General features: G+C 38.8%; 1 protein-coding gene across 1 annotated transcript in view; it reads left to right on the top strand.

The window, feature by feature from the left end:
• The first annotated feature begins 9,026 nt into the window (after positions 1–9,026).
• Positions 9,027–23,916, top strand: part of MSMB (microseminoprotein beta) — a 35,459-nt gene continuing 20,569 nt past the window's right edge. Inside the window, exon 1 of the mRNA XM_037803914.1 lies at positions 9,027–9,125. Within this exon, the coding sequence (XP_037659842.1) occupies positions 9,027–9,125 (99 nt within the window). The remainder of the gene's footprint in view (positions 9,126–23,916) is intronic.

Here is a 23,916-nt window from a genome sequence, read left to right as displayed (position 1 = left end):
TACACAGTCCCAGTCTTTATCATTCATCTTTGGTTCTGGTGTCCTACATGGTCCCAGCCTTCCTCTTTCAACCATATTCACAGTCATCTTTGTTCAGTGAACTTACATTGCTGTACTACTATCCCCCCCAAATTGTTTTCCAAACCTCTCACTCATCTTTTCCTTTCTGTCTGCAGTGCTTCCTTTAGTGTTTCCTGTAGAGCAGGTATCTTGTTCAAAAACTCTGTCATTGTCTGTCTGTCAGAGGATGCTTTAAGCTCTCCCTCATATTTGAATGATAGTTTTGCCAGATATAGGATTCTTTGTTGGCAATTTTTCTCTTTCAGTATCTTAAATATATCACCCCACTTCCTTCTTGCCTCCATGGTTTCTGTAGAGAAATCCACACATGATCTTATCAAGCTTCCTTTGTATGTGATGGATCACTTTTCTCTTGCTGCTTTCAGGATTCTCTATCTTTGGCATTTGATAATCTGATTATTAAGTGCCTTGGCATAGGCCTATTTAGATCTATTCTGTTTGGGGTATGCTGTACTTCTTGGATCCATAATTTTATGTCTTTCATAAGAGATGGGAAATTTTCATTGATTATTTCCTCTGTTATTGCTTCTGCCCCTTTTCCCTTCTCTTCTCCTTCTGGGACACCAATGACATGTAAATTCTTGCTTTTCATTTTGTCCTTAAGTTCCCAGAGATGGTGCTCATATTTTTCCATTCTTTTCTCTATCTGCTCTTTTGTGTGTAGGCTTTCAGGTGCCTTGGTCTCCAGTTCCTGAGTGTTTTCTTCTGCCTCTTGAGATCTGCTGTTGTATGCTTCCATTGTGTCTTTCATCTCTTGTGTTGTGCCTTTCATTTCCATAGATTCTGCCAGTTGGTTTTTCAAACTTTCAATTTTTACCTTATGTACACCCAGTGTTTTCATTATACAGTTCAGTTCTTTTGCCATATCTTCCCCAGGTAGTAGACCTGGGCAGGTAGAAGAGCTGGGCCCCACGCCTTTCCTCTTAGAGAAGATAGACCCCCTACACAGAGGTCATTAGCATTTCAATGGTCTCTCTCTGCCTGTGCTATCTTCACCCTTGCCTGGGTCAGAGCACTGGGAACTGAAGATGACTGAGGCTTTCTCCACTCAGCTGAAACAGGGACAGTCATCATCCAAAGCCTCCATCTGCTTGTTGGGGATTCATAGCTTGTAGTGAGCAGTTCACACTCACTAATTAAAACCACAGTTGGAGCTTAGCTGAGCTATATTCACTTGCTGGGAGAGAACTTCTCTGTAGCACTGTGAGGCTTTGCAGCTCAGGCTGTGGAGGAAGTGGTCTCCCGGCTTGGATCCACAGTTTTTAGTTACAGGTTTTATGCTGTGATCTTGAGCATTCTTCTCAGTTCAGGTTGGTGTATGATGAGTGGACAGTCACATTTGTCCCCCCCCCCCCCCCGCCAGTTATTCTGGATTACTTACTAGTTGTTCCTGGTTTTTTATCAGTTGTTCCAGAGGGACTAACTGGCTTCCACTCCTCTCTATGCCACCACCTTACATAGTCTACTGTTCTTTTTTATTCTTATTTTCACTTTTTCTGGTATAAGGAAAATGTTGAAAAAAAATAGATTGGGTGATGAATGCACAATTATGATGGTACTGTGAACAGTTGATTGTACACCATGGATGACTGCATGATATGTGAATATATCAATAAAACTGAATTTTTAAAAAAGTCAATAGAAAACTGCAACAACCCAATCCAGGCAGGTCTACCAATGACCAAGAAACTTCAGGAATGAAGGTTTTGGTCACCCCACCAGGCAAAGAACCATGGCCAGCTGAAGTGCTTGCTAAGGGTAAAGGGAACATGGAATGTGTAGTGGAAGAAGGAAGTGATGAATATGAAATATGACCACAAGACTAGTTACAGAAATAAGGACTATGAGGGCATGAATATTTCCTCCTTGTTTTGTTATGAGTATGCTTTTATTTGTAAAGCAAATATCTTTGTTTTCTTCTCTATCTTATCCCCTTATCATATGACATAAACTTATTGATCATTTTGCAGTATTTAAGTTAAAGTAAATCAAGATTAAGAGTTATTGTCACCTAAGGACTTGCACTCTATTCTGGAGAGATTTAGTGCATTTCCAGTCATAGGCAGGACAGCTGAGTATTATTAGGTGAAATATATGTCTTTATTGTTCTCTACTTAGAGATAAATTATGGTTAAAGGTGATGTGTATAACTGCCAAGTTGACAGGGATGAAATGTGATGGTTAGGTTCATGTGTCCGCTTGTCCAGGTAATGGTTTCCATGTGTCTGGTCAAGCAAGCACTGGCCTAACTGTTATTGCAAGGACATTTGTGGCTGGTTAGTAAACCAGAAGGCTGGTTTATTAAATCATCAGTCAATTGGCTGAAGCTGTGACTGATTACATCAATGTAGGGCATGTCTTCCACAATGAGAGAATTCAATCAGCTGGATTTAATCCAAATAGTTGAAAACTTTTTAAGTGAGAAAGTTAGAGGACCATCACTTCTTCTTTGGCTAGCCAGCAAAGCATCTCCTGAGGAGTTTATCAAAGTTGCCAGTTCACTGCCTGAGGAGTTCATTGAACATCTTCATTGGAGTTGCCAGTTCACTGCCTGACCTCTGGAATTTGGACTCATGCATACCCACAGTTGCATGAGACACTTTTATGAAATCTTATATTTATGTATATATATATATCTTGTTGATTCTGTTTCCCTAGAGAACCCTAACTAATACATGCTTTATAAAATACAGTTTTAGAATTATTGCTTTACAAAACAGTTTTATAATTATTTATAATTTTTGTTACAGTAAAATTATATTTATACTTTTATTTTTACCTATCTAGTTAACTTTAATGGTGCCTTTTGTTTACTCATGTGGATTCAAATTATTGTCTTCCATCCTTTCAATTCAGCTTGAAGGTCTCCATTTAGTATTTCTTATCTGGCACTTCCTGGTAATGAATTCTATCACTTTTTATTCATCTGGAAATGTCTTAATTTCTCATTCTTTTTAAAGATAGATTTGCTTGATTTAGAATTCTTGTTTGACAGCCTTTTTCTTTCAGCACTTTGAATACATCATCTCTCTGCACTCTGACCTCCTTTGTTGAGAAATCTGCTTTCAATTTTAGTCTTACTTAGGATATTTCAATAAGACTAATCAATTTTCTTTTGCTGCTTTCAAGATTCTCTCTGTCTTTGTCTTTCAACCACTTGATTACTATGTGTCTTATTGTGAATATTTTGAAGCTATTCTAGTTGGAGTTTGTTGAGCTTCTTGAATGCATAGTTAATATTTTTCACTAAGTATGGAAAGTTTTGAGCCATTATTATTTCAGATTTCCATTTTGTCCCCTTTTCTCTCTCTTTGCTCTCTGGAACCCCCAGTATGTATCTCTCTGTATGCTTGATAGTGTTCCATGGTCCTCTAAGGCTCAGTTTATTTTGATCCATACTTTTAAATTCTTTTCCTCAGACTGTGTTATGAATTGAATTGTATCCCCTTAAAAAGATATCTTAAAGTTCTAATCCTTAGTCCTGTTAATTTGAATTCATTTGAAAATAGGATGCTTGGAGCTGTTATTAGTGAAGATGAGGCTAGACTGGATTACGGTGGGCCCTGTCCCAATATAACTTGACTCCTTAGAAGGAGAGAATGTTTGGAACAGAGAGATGGATAACTTAGGCTGAGATAGGGAGGAGCAGCCATGTGATGGGGCAGAGATTCCAGCAAGCCACCACCAGAGCCCACAGACTTCAGAGGAAGAATGGCCTTGCTGACACCTTGATTTTGAACATTTAGCCTCCAAAATTGTGATAGAACACATTTCTGTTGTTTAAGCCAACTAGTCTGTGGTACTTTGTTACAGCAGTCCTGGAAAAGTAAGAAAAATTATACAGTCTCAATTGACCTATCTTCAATTGCCCTGATTCTTATTCTGCCAGTTCAGATCTGCTGTTGAGCTCCTCTAGTGACTTTTTCAATTCAATGATTGTACTTTTCAATTCCAGAATTTCTGTTTATTTTATTTTATTATTTATATATCCTTACTGATATTTTCTATCTGGTGAAATATTGTGTTCTGGGTTGCTAATGCTGCTGCCTTGCAAAACACTAGAAATGGATTGGCTTTTGTAAAAGGGGGTTTATTTGGTTACAAATTATGGTCTTATGGCCATAAAGTGCCCAAGGTAAGGCATCAACAATTGGGTAACTTCACTGGAGGATGGTGAACTGTGTCCAGAAAACCTCTATTAGCTGGGAAGGAGTGTGACTGACATCTGCTTTCTCCCAGTTTGCATTTCAAAATGGCATTCTCCAAAGTGTCTGTGTCAGCTTCCAACAGCCATCTTCAAAACATTTGTCTCAGCTGCATCTCTGAGGTCCTTCTATTTGTGAGCCTTTATAAGACTGCAATGAACTAATCAAGGCCAATACTGAATGGGCAGGGCCACATCTCTATGGATACATCCAATCAGAGGTCACACCCTAACCAAAGGTATCACTCAAAGTTGGGTGAGTCATATCTCCATGGAAACAAACTAATCCACAGGTTACAACTTAATCAACAATAATATGTCTGCCTCCACAGGATTGCAACAAAGTAATGGTGTTTTGGGGGCCATAATACATCCAATCCAGCAAATTCCACCCCCTGGACCCAAAATAACATGATATTTCCATATACAAAATACATTCAGCCCATCACAGTATCACAAAAATTTAAAACATTTCAGTAACAATAGGTAAGTACAAGATGCCATCAAACTCAGTTACTGGTGTGGTCTGTCCTAAAGCAAAATTCCACTTTAGCTGTTGGCCTGGAAACTTAGAACAAGTTATCTGCTTCCCATTTACAAAGGAGGGACAGTCACAGGATAAACATTCCCATTGCCATAAGGAAAAACAGAAAGGAATACTGGGTTAACAGGACCAAAACAGTTCCTAAAACCTGCAGGGCAAACTCCATTAGGTTTCAAAGCCTGAGTGCCATTTATAGAATGATGTTTTTATCCTTGGGGCTTGAGAGAATTGTAGTTCAACCATTTCCAAAGGCTTACATGGTAGCCCTTTTCTCTCCAAATGCTGGGGTGAGTTCTCCAACATATCAACACATTGGGGAGACCACCTTTCTCTCAGCCTCAACCTTCTCAAACATTGGGGTGCCACCCAGACTCTGCCTCTCCAGGGCAAAGGCTTGACTCTCTCCAAACAGTGTGGTGGCAGCCAAGCTCTCCCAAATCCCTGGGGAACATTGCCCACTCTCTCTGGGGCCTGGGGTGCAGCACTCTGCTTGAGCATGGAGGTTGAAGGCCTGTGTGCTGCCTTCAGGGAAAACTCACCCTTTCCAGGTGAATGGGCTGCTACACCCTCCCAGCCCAAGACCTCTTGACTCCAGACCTCAGTCTCCAAGGCTCTGTCTTTGAAGAAATTTTTCCTTCAACTTGTTCCTCTTCCATCCTTTGCAGTTCGGACCAGCAGTGGCTCCATCTATACAGATGTTGCAAAAATTCCATAGGCTTGGTGTGCCGTTTACAGGGGTCAAAACCATCAGACTATAGGACTTTCCACAAATCCTTTCTGGATAACTCTATCTCCATCTGGATAAATCCTGGCTTGTGATGAAATGGTGGTTGGGTTACAGGTTTGGTTAAATCCTCACATGGGGCCCTAGGCTCTGTGGTCCTACTTTTTGGAAGCTCAGAATCTTCCAAACCATCAGTTTCTGGTTTCTTTGAACCCAAGAGTTCAGTTCTCAGCTCACTTCTCTCCTCACATTTTACTATAACCTACAAGGGGAAGCCATGACACATTTTCAATATTTAGTGCCAAAATCTCTTTCACTAAGTATCCCAGCTCATCATTTTCAAATTCTGCCTTCCATCTGACACCAGGACTCCATTATGCCAAATTCTCTGCCACTTTAAAACAAGGATTGCCATTCTTCCGGTTTGCAAGAACACATTCATCATTTCTGCTCAAGGCCTCATCAGAAGTATCTTTACAGTCCATGTTCCCACAGTCTCTTCAAAGCAATCTAGGCTTTTTCTCTCAAGCTCCTCACACTTCTTCCAGAATCTTCCCTTTATCCATTTAAAAAGCTTTTCCAACATGTTTGGTATTTGAAAGCCCAGCAGCACCCCACTTCCCTGGTACCAATATCTGTTACAGTTTTCTAATGCTGCCATCTTGCAAGACACCAGAAATGGATTGGCTTTTATAAAGGGGTTTTATTTGGTTAAAAAGTTACAGTCTTAAGGCCATAGAGTGTCTAGGGTAAGTCATCAACAATTAGATACCTTCACTGGAGGATGGCCAATGGCATCCAGAAAACCTCTGTTAGCTAGGATGGCACATGGCTGGCATCTGCTTGCTCCCAGGTTGCATTTCAAAATGACATCCTCCAAAGTTTCTGCATCAGCTTCCAATGGCTGTTTTCAAAATGTCTGTCTCAGCTGCAGCTCTGAGGTCCTTCTATTTGTGAGCCTTTATATGAATGCAGTGAACCAATCAAGGCTGAATGGGTGGGGCCACTCCTCCATGGAAACATGAAATCAGAGGTCACACCCTAAACAAAGGTGTCAGTCACAGTTGGGTGGGTCACATCCCCATGGAAACAACCGAATCCACAGGTTCCAACTTATTGAACACTAATACATCTGCCTCCACAAGATTGCATCAAAAATAATGGTGTTTTGGGGGGCCATAACATATCCACACTGGCACATATTGTTTTATATTTTCCTTCAGTTCTTTTTATACAGAATTTGCTTATTTAAGCATATTTACAATAGCTGATTTAATGTCTTTGACTGTTAAGTCTAATGTCTGGGCTTCCTTGGGGGCAGTTTATAAAATTGTCTCCATTTTCCCCTATTTATGAGCTCTACTTTCCTCTTTCTTTGCATATCTCACAATTTCTTGTTGAAAACTGGACATTTTAATTGATGTAATGCGTCAGTTTTAGAAATCAGATTCTCCCTTATTCATGGATGGAGGTAGTTGTTTGTTGTATTTGGTGTTTGCTTGTTTGTTTAGTAACTTTCCTGTATAATTCTATAAAGTCTATAGTCTTTGCAGTGTGTGACCACTGAAGTCTCTGCTCAGTTAGCTTAGTGGTCAGCTAATGACTGGATAGAGATTTCCTTATATACCTTGAAACAATAAGTCTCCCAGTATTCACCGAGTTGGCTCTGCATGTCTTTGTGTGTGTGTGTGGGTGTGTGTGTGTCTGTGTTGGTTCTCAGTATTTCCTGTGCATATATCTTGTCCTGAACATCCACACATGCCCCTAGAAAATCTCCCATTTACATGGATAGGAATGTTCTTATTCCTCTAGGAAACAATGTTCCATCACAATGCCAGGTGCTGCACTGTATGTCCCACAGCTGCAACACCTTTGCAGCTGCAATTTGATTCTTTTGTTACAGTGTTCAATAACAGAGTTCAGCAAGCAACTTTTATGTGCAGGGCAAGATCTGGGGTGGTGAGTCTGTGATGTGTTTCCTGGTTTAGTCATTGGGCTACACACCAGCACCAACATACATGGACATCAAGGTTACTCTGCTCCTTCTGGAACAGGGAAAAGGGACCACACTGGGAGTGCTGGACAGCTCCACTCCAAAAATGTAAGGGAATGTAAAGGAATGGGGGGAGGGTCAGCAAGGGTGTAAGAAGGTCCTACTGAATTCTTTTTATCATCCTGGCCAAGAAAATTTCCTTCTCGACTTAGCTCATGACTCCACAGCTTCCCCATGCCCTCCTGGTATCACCTATCTGGCTCCGTATCTCATCCATAAGCAGAAGAGGGATCATGAAGGGCCAACCTGAAGCACAACAAATGGCAGTTTTCTGCTGCCTGGTGGTGGGTAGGTCTCTCCTTGGGGTTCACAGTTGCCCAGAGTCTTTCTGGGCTATGGATCACCTTTGGCCCACCCACTTTGCCCTCTTAGGCAAATGTACAGGGGGAAATCCATACAGAGCACTTTGCTGTGGCTACTTGAGTGCTGCTTCAGCAATTTCCACCCCAACATGGCAGCCACTATAACCCTGAGACTTGGCATCCTGAATCCTACCTATCTGGAATCCTAGCTGTCTGCCTTGTCCTGCAATAGTTCCAACTATTCTACTAGGGGCTTCCTTTTCCACCTCATTTCTTCCCCTTCAAACTGCAGAGTATATGGGACATCACCACCTTGCCCAGGGCAGGGGTCCACTGCATGGTATCCCTGTAAGCAGATGTAAAAAGACCTCCAGCCACATCTTTGGGAATGGGGAAGTAAATTTGTCTTACTGTATTTCATAAGTCAATGGAAACTTTCATTATGGAGAAATCAACCCACAGCATGGAGTCTGCCTCTGCTTCCTGATCTCTGGAGAGTGGAAACTATCCTAAGATATGACAACTTTTGCTCCTCACAATGCAGAAGGTGATCCACTTCTAGACTCAATGCCATGAACTCAAAATGTTTGAGTTCAGTTACTAATACTTATGGTTGGAAGAGTCCTAGATACTTTTCCATTTTCCCTTCAAGTCCCTGTGTCACCAGGGAGTCTGGCCTTAACAGAGGGAGTCCCTGGGAAGGTATGTGTGTTGGGGTGTGTGGTCAGGGCATGGGATCCAGATCTCATGCCTGGGAGAGTGAAAGACCCAGAGAGAAAGGTTAGTAGGAGAAGCTGCAGGTCCATATGTGTGTATTGCAGGGGGTGGTGGGGGTGGAGCTCTCCTTTCTCTTCTCTCTGTGAGATAAGAAGTGAGATGAATTTTGTATGTGAAGGAGGCAGAGTTGGTTGAGAGGTTTAAGAGAAGTGACAAAAGTTTGTAAATTCAGGCTCTGTAGAAGGATGGGCAAGGGAGTAGATGGATGGCAGGTAACCAGCTTGAGGCCAGTGAGTGAGTCCCCACTGACACTGGGAGCCACACTTCTGCTGCAACATTAGCCCAATGATTTCAGTGGGCAAGAGGGGCAGGGGTCATGTAGGCCTGATCTGTGTGTGGAGATGGGGGGACACAGTGGAGGAAGAGGTGCTGAGGTTGTTCATGCTATAGCTGACATCCCACTGGAGCCCACCATCCTGTGCACAGTGAACTTGAATCAGGTGAGATAGCACCTCTCACCACAGTAGCCAAAATTCCCCAAACAGCAACTTAAGAGAGAAAATGGTGGGCCCAAGTTGCAGTGGGAAAATGTGCCAGGTGACACTTTAGCATTCTCTCAATGAGCTTTCCTGTCAGGTTTTACAGGCTCTCCAGGAGATTACCAACAGCAAGCATAGCCATTATTAAAATTCCATGTCAAAGCCTAGCTTCCAAAGGTCATCTGAGAACAGTTTAGCAGGGCTGTAAGAGAGGACAGCATATTCTCCCCCATTGCCAGCCTAATCAAATGTCAGCCAAACTGAGTGTATGATGGCAAATCTGATGTTTCCCAAGTATGGCTCATTCTAATACATTAACAATTAGTCCAATTGTCACATCTCAGGCTGTCAGGCTGTTGTGAGAATCAAATATGATAAGATGTAATGAGCCTGGCAATTGACCAAGCCTAGAGGGGAGGCTCTGGAGATGGGAGTTCTCTCCTTTGCTCTCACAGGCTAAGGGCAAGTGCATACCAGGGGCAACAACAAAGGCAAACACACGGTTGAGGCAGATACCTGATGCAAGAACAACTCATAAATCATTGCCACCAACCCTCTGTAAATACTCCATGTGTTTCTGGCAAATTCTCCTTCCAAATGACCAATGCGTGCTACCCTCTTCTCTATATAAATTCAGTATGGCTTTTGATGGATGCATAAAAGTCTGAAGGAGTTCTGCTTGCTCACAATGGTAGGTAACTGGTTTCATACCAAAAAGCTAAAAAAAGGAAAAAGTGTTTTGCATTCCATATTTTAATGTACTGTGACTTGTGTTTCTATTGGATCCTATTTAATGGAAAAAGTGACTTAGTTATGAATTTTCTGTACTGTGTGTGATTTGCAATTCAAATTGCTGAGAATATGGAGAGTAGGGGAGATTAAGAAAATTTTAGTGAATTTAGCACTGTTTCTATCTTTCAAGAGGTAAGCTGTTATTGCTTTCCTGTAGTTCTGGGTGGGACTAAATCAAGTTTCATGTGTATCTCTAATTCTCAGGCCCTGTGAGAATTAAATTCCATTTCAGGGATACAACCACTGTATCATTTTACAGATGAGGACATTGAGTTTTGGAAGGATTGGGCCTGCCATGGGGGAATCACCACAGGTGGGGAAGGAGCTGAGACCTGAAGCTGATGGTCCACACTCTAGCCCTTGTTCAGCAGCTCCTGAACTTGACCATATGGTGGAACCACCTGGGGATCTATAAAAAAAATACTGAACCCCAGCCCCACCCAAGACACTGGTTTAATTGCTCTGTGATGAGACCTAGGCATTGGAGTTCTTAAAAGCAGATTAAGTGATTTTAATGTCCAGCAATGTTTGGGAACCACTGTCTTGGGCCTTTTTCACTGTATTGTATTGTAAGAAAGAATTTTGCATCAAAACTTATTTTTTAAAATCTCCCATAGGGAGAGGCAATATGGCAGCATAGAGATGAGTGGAATTTAGTTAGTCTCCTGGAGCAACTAATAAACAACCAGGAGCAACTAGTAAATAATCTGGAATAACTGCTGGGGGACAACTCTGATTGTCAACACATCATACACCAATCTGGGTTGGGTGGAATGGCTGAGATCACAGTATAACATCTGTAAGTAAAAACTGCAGAACTGTGCTGAGGGCCCCCTCCCCCAACAGCTGAGCTGCAAAACCTCACTGTAGGAGAAAGCAGCAGTCCTGTAGCAAGTGATTATAGCTCAATCCAGCTCCAAGTGGGGTTTTAATTAACAAATGTGGGCTGCTGAATACAAGCTACATAGACAAACCCCTAACAAGCAGACAGAGGCTTTTAGTGATGACTGACCTTAAAGAGCCAGAAAATTCCTGTGCCCCAGCAAAGGCCATCCAGAAGACCAGATGCTCTCTCTGACAGATGGATGAAACTGTTGGGCTGTGAACTGGCTCTGAAAGGGGACTTTCTTTCCCTTTTTCTCTCTCTCAATCTGAGTGGCTCAGTGGAGAGACCCTCGCCCATTTTCAGTTGGCAGCACTCTGACCCAGACAGGGGTGGAGATAACAGAGTCAGAGAGACAAAGAAGCCATTCAAATGCAGAAGATAACTCCCCAGGGGGTGTATCTTCCCTAAGAGGAAGGAGGTGGGGCCCAACTCTAGTGCCAGCCTTCTCTTCAGAAACAAACCCCAGGGCCTTTGGGAAAACAAACTAGAAACAACCTAAGCTGAGGTGTAAAGGGGCCACACCTTCTTACACCAGTCAGGAGCAGCAGGCTGACAGGTGCCACCTGCTGGGCAGGTTAGGAAAAGCACTGCAGCTAAAGACCTTACAGGAAAATCTGTCAATCTTCTAAGATACATCCTCAGAGAAACTTGAAACTGAATACAACCCCATTCTGAGATTGGAACCCATTCTGGTCTGGGAAAATCAGATTCAGGTAACCAAGGCAACTAGATGCCTAGACAACAGAAAACTACAAAATACACTAGGAAAAATGAAGATATGGCCCAGTCAAAGGAAGAAACTTAAACCTCAGTCAAGATGGTGTTGAGATATTGTTTCACTTTAATGAAACAATCAATTAAAGATTTTCAAAGAAATATGCTAAATGAATTTAAAAACCAACTTAATGAGTTCAGGGAAGATATGGCAAAAGAGATAAAGGATATAAGGAAAACACTAGATGAACATAAGTTCAAAATCAAAAGTTGGAAAAAACAACTGGCAGAATTTATGGAATTCTGCCACAAGAGATGAAAAACACAATGGAGACATACAACAGCATATCTCAGGAGGCAGAAGAAAACACTCAGGAACTGAAATTCTACACACAAAAGAACAGATAGGGAAATGAATGGAAAAATATGAGCAACATCTCAAGGAATTGAATGACAACATGAAGCACATGAATGTACACATCATGGGTGTCCCAGAAGGAGAAGAGAAGGGAAAGGGGCAGAAGCAATAGAGGAAATAATCAATGAAAATTTCCCATCTCTTATGAAAGACATAAAATTACAGATCCAAGAAGCACAGTGTACCTCAAAACAAATAGATCTGAGTAGACTTATGCCAAGACACTTAATCAAAATTATCAAGCATCAAAAACAGAGAATCCTGAAACAGCAAGGGAAAAGCAACCCATCACATACAAAGGAAGCTTGATAAGACCATGTGTGGATTTCTCAGTAGATACCATGGGGGCAAGAAGGAAGTGGTGTGATATATTTAAGATACTGAAAGAGAAAAATTGCCAACCAAGAATCCTATATCCAGTAAAACTGTCCTTCAAATGTGAGGGAGAGCTTAAAGTATTCTCTGACAGACAATGACAGAGTTTTTGAACAAGATACCTGCTCTACAGGAAATACTAAAGGGAGCACTACAGACAGATAAGAGGCAGGAGTGAGAGGTTTAAAACAAAATTTTGGGTGATGGTAGCACAACAATGTAAGTACACTGAACAAAGATGACAGTGAGTATGGTTAAAAGAGGAAGGTTAGGGGCATGTGGGACACCAGAAAGAAAGGGGAAAGATAAAGACTGGGAGTGTATAATTCAGTGAAACCGAGAGTGCTCAACAATTGTGATAAAATGTACAAATATGTTTTTACATGAGGGAGAACAAATGAATGTCAACACTGCAAAGGTATTAAAAATGGGGTGGTATTGGGAAAAAATGCAATCAATGCAAACTAGAGACTATAGTTAACAGAGACATTGTATTATTCTTCTTTTAAATTAACAAAGGAAATATACTACAGCTAAATGCCTATTAGAGGGGGACATTAGGGAGGGGTGAGGGACTCTTGGCATTGGTCATGTTGTCTGATCCTTTATTGTATTTTAGGTTAACTCTATCTATCCTTTTGTAGTTTTTATCTGTCATTTTTTTCTTTCTTCTTTTTCTTTTGTTTCTCTACCTTCTTTGACTCTTCCTCCTTCTTTGTGGAAGAAAGGGGGGTGTCCTTATATAGATAGTGGTGACAGTGGTGAATGCATAAATATGTGATTGTACAGGGAACCATCAATTGTTTACTTAGGACAGAATGTATGGTGGGTGAACAAAACTGTCTTAAAAACAGGTGGATGAAGAAACCTTGAGGGCACTATATTGAGTGAAATAAGTCAGACACCTAAGGACAAATATTGTATGGTCTCACTGATATGAACTATTATAATATGTAGACTCATAGACATGAAATATAAGTTACCAGGATATAGAACAAGGCTAAGGAATGGGGAGCAGTTGTTTATTATGAGCAGAATGTTTAACTGGGTTGAACTTGAATGTTTGGAAATGCACAGAGGTGATGGTAGCACATTATTGTGAGAATGACTAACAGGGCTGAATGGTGTGTGAATGTGGTGGAAAGGGGAAGCTTGGAGTCATATATGTATGTCATCAGAAAGAAAGTTGGGGTTAAAATATGAGAACGTATAAAACAGTGAATCTTGTGTTGGACAATGTCCATGATAAACTGAACAAATACTAGAAATCTCTTTCATGAACTAGAACAAATGTATGACACTATAACTGGAAGTTAATAATAGAATGGTATATAGGGAAAATATACCTATTGCAAACTATGTACTACAGTTAGTAGTATTTTAACAGCCTTTCACAAACAGTAACAAATGTATTATACCAATACTATGAGTTAATAATTGAAGGAGGTTGGTTAGGGGTATGGGAGGATTTGAGTTTTCTTTTTTGTCTTTATTTCTTCTCTGGAGTATTGAAAATGTTCTAAAAATTGGAATAAAAAAATTAATTGTGGTGATGTATGCACAGCTGTATGAGAGTACTGTGGGCAATTGACTGTGGACTTTGGATCTTTGGATGATTGTATGGTATGTGAACAATCTCAATAAAATAAAATTTTAAAACATCCACATAGGCCTCCTCTTTGTCTTTAAACTTGGCCTTTCTTAAACTCTCATTTGATAGAGCTCTTAACAGGGAACAAACTGGGCTGCTCTGGAGGGGAGCAACAGGGAAGAGAAAAGCAAGGACATGACCCATGCCCAGGAGAAACTGAGTGAGTCTGGAGAGTGTCTCAGTCTACCAGGGCTGCCATAAAAAACAGAACAGCTAGTAGGCTTAAACAACAGGAATTTATTGTCTCACAGTTTGAGAGGTCAGGGGTCCAACGTCATGGTTTCTCTGAAGTCTGTAGTGTTCTGGTGCTGGCTTTCTGGCAATCCATGATTCAATCTCTGCCTCCTTGTTATCTGTCTCTTCCTTGGTTACAATTTCCCAGTTACAAATCCCAAAGTATCCTAATTTCATCTGTTGATAAGGAGTCTAGTCATATTGGATTAAGATCCAGCCCTGTTCATTTTTCTGTTTTTTTATTTTGTTTTTGAATGTCAGTTTTCTTTATTTGTCAACTTTGAAAATATAATTTCAAACATACAGAATAATTACAAGCATAGTTCAAAGATGTTGCATATATCCTTTAACCAGATGCAACAGTTCTTTATACTTTGTACTTTATTTTTCCCTTTATACTTTTGTTTTATTATTCTCATTCTCATAACCTCTTTCTCTACTTCTGTACACACACATTATTGTATTCTGGTTCATTTGATAATAAATGGGAGAGGCATCTCTTTTTCCTCTAAATACTTCAACATGTACTTCCTAAGTATAAAACCCCAATACACTTTTCCAGTTCAGAGAATTTAACAATGATACAACATTATTATCTAATCCACAGTCCAAATTCAAATCCTCAATTGTCCCAATAAGGTCTTTTATGGTTATTATTTTCTCCAGTCCAGGGTGCAATCCTGGATTGTGTATCCCACTTAGTTGTCATGTCTCATTTGTTTCCTTCATTATGAAACAGTTCCACAAACTTTTTTGTCTTTCTTGATCTTGGCATTTTTGAGTAGCACAGGTCAGTTATTTTGTAAAATGTTCTTCGTAAGGATTTATGTGATTTTTTTCATGTTTGTATTCAGATAATAAATTTTTGAGAGGAATACCACAGGAATTCTGTCATTTCATTCTGGTTGCATCATATCAGGAAACAGATGATGTCAGTTTATTTCAATTATGGTGATGTTAACTTTAATCATATTTCTCCATTGTAAAGTTAGTGTTCTTCCCTTTGTAATCGGAAAGTAATTGGTGAAGATCTACTTTGAGACTATGTAAATTATTTGTTCCTCATTGAAATTTCTCCCACTAATTTTAGAATGCCTGTTAATTTTTGAAACCCATCATTCTTCTATATTCAGTGTTTCACCTTCTACAATAAGGAAGAGCTTTTTGTAATTAATTAATTAATATCAGTATGCATTCATGGATTTCTATTTTATTTAGCATCTTAGGAACTTATCAGTCATTATTTCTTCAAATACTTTTTCAGTGCCACACTCATCCTCCTTCACCTTCCAGGACTAAAATTATGCAAATATTAAATCTTCTGTTATTCCCTGAGTTCCTAAAGACCAGTCCATGCTTTTACCACTTTTTCTTCCCTGCTGCTTAGATTAGACCATTTTTATTAATCTGTCATCAAGTTCACACCCTTTCCTGTCATCATCCTGCTATTGAATTCATCCAGAGAGTTTTTTTTTAAGTGCAGTTCTCAAATTCCTATTTTATTTTTCTTTATATTTGTCTTTGCTGAAAATTACAATTATAACACTTGTTTCAATAATGTCCACAATTCATCATTTGAGTATTTTTCTAATAGCTGTTTTGTGGCATTTTAAAGTTATTGCAGTAGGTTCATCATCTCAGCATTGGCATCAGTTGATTCTTGTCCTGTGGGAATTCAACTTTTCAAGGCTCTTCTAATACTAAGTAATTTTAATGCAATTTTATTGAGATATATTCACACATCATATAATCCATCCAAAGTATACAATCAGTATCATCATATAGTTGTGCTTTCATCACCTTAATCAATTTTAGAACATTTTCATTACTCCAAAAATCAGGAAAATTTAAAATAACACCTAAAAATCCCATACCCCTTATGCCCTGTTATATATATATATATGCATGTCTTTATTTTATTACTCATCTGCCCATACACTGGATCCAGGGATTGTCATTCTCAAGGTTTTCACAATCACACAGTTATACAATAAAAGCTATATAGTTATACAATCATCATCAAGAAACAAGGCTACTGGATTACAATTAAATAGTTTCTGGTGTTTCCTTTTAGCTATTCTAGCATACTAGAAACTTAAAGAAATGTCTATATAAAGCATAAGAATAACCTTCAGAATGACCTCTTGACTCTATTTGAAATCTTTAGCCACTTAAGCTCTATTTTGTTTCATTTCTTTTCCCCCTTTTGGTCCAGACAGTATTTCCAATCCCAAGATGCCAGGGACAGGTTCCATCCCAGGGAGTCATGAGTTAATCTGCATAGGTGACTGAGAGAGAGTGGCCACATCTGAGCAACAAAAGAGGTTCCCTGGTGGGAAACTTAGGTATAGTTGTAAGTATCCTTAACTTCACCACTGGAGAGATAAGCTTCATAAGGCAAGCCTCTATGTGGAGGGTTTGGCTTTATTAAATTGGGAGCCCCTATTGCTTAAGGGATTAGCAGGAATTCCCAGGTGGGGAAGTTTAAAGTTTCACATTTTCACCAGTCCCTCAAGGGACAAATACTTTTTATTTTCTGCCCAAAATATCCAGGGATGTATTAGGGTAATACAAGATCCTGTACAGAACAACAATATCTCATTCCCTATTCTAGGTTCCATGTAATTACATTGTTTAAATAACCTGACCAGACAGGGTAATTTAGATAGTGGGCTACAGAAAATACAAATTTTGTACCAAATAAACCTCTCTTCCTTTGGTCTTGCACAGAAGTTGGAGTTTTAAAATACAGTGAATATCATCCTTTACCCTATATTCTATTTTACCTTAGTCCTAACCAAGCCCATTTCATTCATATCTCTAATTGTAATCTGACCTCTTTTTCAGCTTCTTTATGAGTCACTGAGTAAAGTAATATTGGACTCAGAGCTTCAGAACTCTGAGTCTAAGCTGTCACACAAATTCCCAAATTTCCAGGGAACTACCAGGTTATACACAAAGAGCTCAGCATCTTAGAATTTAGAAATAACAGTTAAAATTCAGGAATAGATGTACTGCTCTAAGAGCTTACAATATAGGAACCTTTACAATAAACCTTACTGAACATTTGGTACTCCTTAATCATTGATTGTGGGAATTCTGTAGAGAAAATATTGTAAACTAGAATGTCTCGCTTTGCTATGCTATGTTCTTGCATGTAGTACATTCCATTCCCAAAGCCAGACTTATCTATTGTCTACTTGCATGTTGATCTTTGTGTCATAAAGGTCAAAACATCCTGCCTCCCCTCCTGCCTCCCTAAACAGTCTTGAGTGCCAGCACATCCTCCTACCCCAAAAATCTCAATAAAAACTGAAATGAGAACAGCTTAGGGGAACACTATCCCTTGAGTTGTTCTCACTCTTGGCTCTCTTGACTTTTGTCTCAAGTAATTCATTGTGTCACCATGGTTACTGCTGGACAGAAAACCACAATTGGTGCCCTGGGTGAGGTGTGGCATCAGGATTTCCAAATGAAGCAATCAGCACATTTAGGAGGAGAGAATTTCATCCGGACTACACTTTTTCATCCCTAAAGTAAGGAACAGCAGTGCCTGCTTGGAATAGCTGCCAACGTGCTTAGTTTCAGCAAGAATTTTTCTTTGATCATGGGCTCAGGACTTACAAAGGAACAATCTCTGTATGTTAAAAACTTACATCAGCTTTTAAAGGCCTATAAAGGAAACTCAATTACTTAATCTACTTCAAACTATTCAAGCTTATTGTACTTGGTTTCCCAACTGACGCACTTTAGATTTGGAATTTTGGGAACTGTTCAACTATGTCCTTAAGAAGAAACATGAATTAGGAAGCAAAATATCAGTCTCAACCTTAATAACCTGGGGGCTAGTTTGTACTGCCCTATGTCCCCTTCAATCATCCATTCAGCACAGGGCTCTCCATGAAGAATCTGAAAAAAAAGGATGTAATTAGAGAGGAGGAAAATTGGCCGCCTCCACCTCATCTGCTTTTGTGGGACAGGCAACACAAAAAACAAATTCCTATTCCTAACAATTCTCGGCGTCCTGTAGTGGAACAATGTAACACCTATACATTCCACTAATCCCTGCCAAAAGATTGTTTATTGCTGTTTCAGAACGCATTAACTAAAGTGTTTCAAATGTTTGGCATTGTTCTGGTAAGTTTAATTTTAATGGCAATAGCATGTTGTATAAAAGGTACAAAGAACGTTTTTCTAATTAGAGGAAAAGAGAAAGCAGCTTTGTTCTAAATGACTAAATTAAGAATGCAGGATGAAGTCTGAATGAATGCAGGAAGTTGCAGAAGGTTTGTGTAGTGAGAAATTTATTTGTGTAGTTAAAGTTAAAAAATAAATACAGAAAGCTATAAAAAGTTTGTGGAAACATGGATACAGAAAGTTGCAGAAAGTTTGTGAAGTGGGAAATTTATTTCTGTAGTCAAAGTTAAAAAATAGAAAAAAGCTGTAAAAAGTTTGTGAAAACAATTATTTCTGTGGTCAAAGTTAAAAAATGGTAAAAACTAGTAATAACTGCTTAACAACAAAACCTCACACCTTAAAGAAAAAAAAAGTGGTTTTGTAAAACAAAATAGCATTAAATATTCTAACCACCACCTAAAGCAGTAATTAATATTCAATGTTGTATGTATGTGCCTAATAATTCACAAACTATACTCCTGCTGTTTTACTATCAATCCAGCCACTCTCTTCCTGCTTCTCTTATACTACTTCTCATCATACTAATTGTATGTTGTAAAATGTTTGCTTAAAAACAATTTCCAAAATCATTTTGGTAACTTTTAATATAAAACTTTTTAAATATGCTTTTATTAAAAGTTTCCTTAAATTATTAATTATTAATTATTAATCACTGCCCTCCCCCCTACGTGGGATCAGACACCCAGGGGAGTGAATCTCCCTGGCAACGTGGAATATGACTCCCGGGGAGGAATGTAGACCTGGCATCATGGGACAGAGAACATCTTCTTGACCAAAAGGGGGATGTGAAAGGAAATGAAATAAGCTTCAGTGGCAGAGAGATTCCAAAAGGAGCCGAGAGGTCACTCTGGTGGGCACTCTTACGCACAATATAGACAACCCTTTTTAGGTTCTAAAGAATTGGGGTAGCTGGTGGTGGATACCTGAAACTATCAAACTACAACCCAGAACCCATGAATCTCGAAGACAATTGTATAAAAATGTAGCTTATGAGGGGTGACAATGGGATTGGGAAAGCCATAAGGACCACACTCCACTTTGTCTAGTTTATGGATGGATGAGCAGAAAAATAGGGGAAGGAAACAAACAAACAAACAGACAAAGGTACCCAGTGTTCTTTTTTACTTCAGTTGCTCTTTTTCACTTTAATTATTATTCTTATTATTTTTGTGTGTGTGCTAATGAAGGTGTCAGGGACTGATTTAGGTGATGAATGTACAACTATGTAATGGTACTGTGAACAATCGAATGTACGATTTGTTATGTATGACTGCGTGGTATGTGAATATATCTCAATAAAATGAAGATAAAAAACAACAACAAAAAGTATTATTTCTTAGTAAAAGGTTATAAAAATGTTTTCTTGAATAATCAATGTAAAAGGCAAACAATCTGCTTTGTCAAAATAACTTGTTGCATTTCATGTTAACTTTATCGTGTCCTTGGTAGTTTAAAATATTGACATCTCACTTTTAAAAGAGCTAAGTCTTTTCCTTAACTTTAGTTAAATAACAACAACAAAAATACTATTTCAAACCTAACAACTTTTAACATTTTGCTTTCTCAAGGTTAAGCCCTAAAAGATATCATTTTATTCCAAACAGTTACAAAGAATTTGTTCATTCACCTTGAAAAAAAATGAAGTGCTAAAAATAATTAAATTCATGTAATATGTTATGAATTGCAAAATTTTAGATAATGTTATAAAAATTAACAACTTCTAACCTTCTTTAATTACTGATGTGCATAACATCAAACAGCAATGTAATACTGCTAGTTATAATTTTAATTATTTTTAAAGTGTTATTATCACAGAAGCAGCCAAATTTCCTGGTAAGTTACATTGTTTTACAATAACACTTTTCTAAAAGTACTTGCAGTTAGCTACAGTCAGAGCTTCATCTTCAACAACAGAAAAAAACTTTTAAGAAGCAAAATAACTCTGCCATGCTTTGTCAGCAATTGTAGTCAAAAAATAATCTGAATTCTGCCATCAAAGTTCCTTAAAAACAGAACTGTCAATAATCAACACTGTGTCCCAAATAGGAAGAACTAAAGAAAGACTCATCGCTTTTGTCGCCACAGCATCTGCTACAAGCCCTTCTAATTGCAGCATAAAATTTTTAAATAAAAAAGGGGGATATGTGGGAATTCTGTAGATAAAATATTGTAAACTAGAATGTCTCACTTTGCTATGCTATGTTCTTGCACGTAGTACATTCCACTCCCAAAGCCAGGCTTATCTGTTGTCTACTTGAGTGTTGATCTTTGTGTCATAAAGGTCAAAACATCCTGCCTCCCCTCCTGCCTCCCTAAACAGCCTTGAGTGCCAGCACATCTCCCTACCCCAAAAGTCTCAATAAAAACTAAAATGAGAACTGCTTAGGAGGACACTCTCCCTTGAGTCGTTCTCACTCTTGCCTCTCTTGACTTTTGTCTCGAGTAATTCATTGCATCACCGTGGTTTCTGCTGGACAGAAAACCACAATTGATTGCCCAGTCTCTGACCCTTTTTCATTCCCAGATAACCTATGCTTTCAAATTCAATTCTCAGCATATGCTCATTATAGTTAGTCTATATTAGTGAGGACTTGCAATATTTGTCCCTTTGTTTTTGGCTTATTTTACTCAACACAATATCCTCGTGATTCATTGACCTAGTTGCATGCCTCACAACTTCAGTCCTCCTTGCAGCTTCTCAACATTCCATTGTATGCATACACCACAGTTCACCCCTCTGTTCATCCATCTATGTACCCTTAGGCCACATCCATCCTTTGTAAAGTGTGAATAATGTTGCCTTACTGTCAGTGTGCAAATATCTGTTAGTGTCTCTGTTTTCAGTTCTTCCAAGTATATACCACATAATGGGGTCATAAGATCATATGGTAACCCTGTGGAACCACCACCCTACCCTCCAAGGTGGCTGCACCATTCTACTTCCCTACCAACAGTGAATATTTACATCTCTCTCTCCACATGTTCTCCAACACTTGTACCTTTCTGTTTATTTTTAAAGTTTTATTCATGCACCACACAATCCATCCTAAGTGAACTACCAATGCCTCCATGTATAATCACATAATTATGCATTTACAAACAAAATCTATATGAGAACATTTCCATTTCTTCCACAAAGAAAGAAGAGGAAAAAAATTAAAAAGTAAAGAATAATTTAAAAATCAAAAGAAGAGACCATCACCACCACAGCAAGAATCCCATACCCCTCCCTTATAGTCCCCTCTTATTGACATTTAGTTTTGGTATATTGCCCTTGTTACAATTAAAGCAAGAATTTTACACTGTGATGGTTAACTATAGACTCTAGTTTGCATAAATTGTATTTTTTCCATATACCATCTCATCTTCAACACCTTGCAATAACAACATTCATTTGTTCTACCTCATGGAAAAACTTTCTTATATTTGTACATTTAGTCACCATGATTGTCCACTCTAGGTTTTGTTAAGTTCTACAGTTCCTGTTTTTAGCCTCTGTCTTTCCTTCTGATGTTTTACATGCCCCTAGCCTTCCTCTTTCATCTATACTCACACTCAGCTTTATTCATTATACTTACAGTATTGTGCTACCATCACACAGTATTATGCTATCAATTTCTGAATCTATACAATCAATCTTGTTGAAAATTCTATACTCTTTTGGCACCAAATACTTAGTCTCTACCCTCCTTCTATCTCCTGATAACCTGTGTTCTCAGATTTAACTCTCAAAGTTTGCTCATAAATGTTAGTTCATATTAGTGAGAACATACCATATTTGTCCTTTTGTTTCTGGCTAATTTTACTCAACATAATGTCCTCAAGATTCACCCACATTGTTACAAGCATCATGACTTTATTCCATCTTACAGCTGTGTAATATTCCTTCATTTGTATCTACCACAGATTGTTTATCCCCTCATCCATTGATGGACATTTGGGTTGTTTCCATCTCTTGGCAATCCTGTATAATTCTGCTATAAACATCACACACAAATGTCTATTCATGTCCCTACCTTCAGTTCCTCTGAATATATACCTAGTAATGGGGATTACTGGATCATACAGCAATTCTATGCTTAGTTTCCTGAGGAGCCACCACACTGCCTTCCAGAGTGGCTGCACCATTCTACATTCCCACTAACAGTGAATAAAGTGTACCTCTTTCTTGACTTCCTCTCCAGCACTATAGTCTTTTAGTTTTCCGTTTTTTGTGTTTGTTTGTTGTGTTTTATATATATATATATATATATATATATATATATATATATATATATATATATTTGCCATTCTCATAGGTGTGAGATAATATCCCAATGTGGTTTTGAATTCTGTTTCCCTAATAGGTAGTGAAGTTGAACATCTTTTCATATGTTTTTGAGCAATTTGTATTTCCTCTTTGGAAAAGTGAATGTCTTTGCCTTTTACCCATTTTTTAATTTGGTCCTTTGTCTTCCATTGTTGAATTATAGGCTCTTTTTGTATATTCTGGATATTAAGCCCCTATCTGATATGTGGTGTGATGGTTAGGTTCATGTGTCATCTTGGTCAGGTGTTAGTACCCACTGTCTGGTCAAGCAAGCACTGGCCTAATAATTGCTGTGAGGATGTTTGTGGCTGGTTAATAAACCAACAGGCTGGTTTATTAAATCATCAGTCAATTGGCTGCACCTGTGACTGATGACTCACCAAAGGGCGTGTCTTCCACAGTGAGAGATCGCAATTGGCTGGATTTAATCCAATTAATCAGTTGAAGACTTTTACATGAGACAGATAGAGGACCTTCACTTCTTCTACTGACCAGTGAAGCATTTCCTGAGGAGTTCTTCAAAGTTGCCAGTTCGTTTCCTGAGGAGTTCATTGAACACATTCATCGAGGATCCCAGCTCATTTCCTGAGGAGTTCACTGGACATCTTCATTGGAGTTGACAGTTTGCTGACTGCCCTACAGAATTTGGACTTGTGCATACCCACAGTTGCGTAAGTCACTTTCATAAATCTTATATTCATAGATACCTATCACTGATTCTGTTTCCCTAGAGAACCCTAACTAATACATGTGGTTTCCAAATATTGTCTCCCATGGTGTAGACTGCCTTTTTACTTTCCTGACAAGTCCTTTGATGCACAAAACTGTTCAATTTTGAGGAGATCCCACATGTATATTTCTTCTTTCATTGATTGCACTTTGGGTGTAAGCTCTAAGAAACTACCTTCTAGCCAAGATTTTTAAGATATTTCCCTACATTTTCTTCTAATAGTCTTAGCTCTAACATTTAGGTCTTTGACCAATTTTTAATTAATTTTTGTGTAACGTGTGAGATGGGGTCCTCTGTCATTCTCTCCGTGTGGACATCCAGTTATCCAAGCATCATTTGTTGAAGAGTCTGCTCTGTACCAGTTGAATTGAATTGATTGTGTTATCAAAAGTCAATTGTCTATAGATAAGAGGGTTTATTTCTGAACACTCAGTTTGATTCCATTG

Source organism: Choloepus didactylus, chromosome 15 (genome assembly GCF_015220235.1).
Source record: "Choloepus didactylus isolate mChoDid1 chromosome 15, mChoDid1.pri, whole genome shotgun sequence".
In the NCBI taxonomy this organism is placed as follows: domain Eukaryota; kingdom Metazoa; phylum Chordata; class Mammalia; order Pilosa; family Megalonychidae; genus Choloepus; species Choloepus didactylus.
Note: the sequence above shows the minus strand (reverse complement) of the source record. Positions and strands in the feature narration are given on the sequence as shown.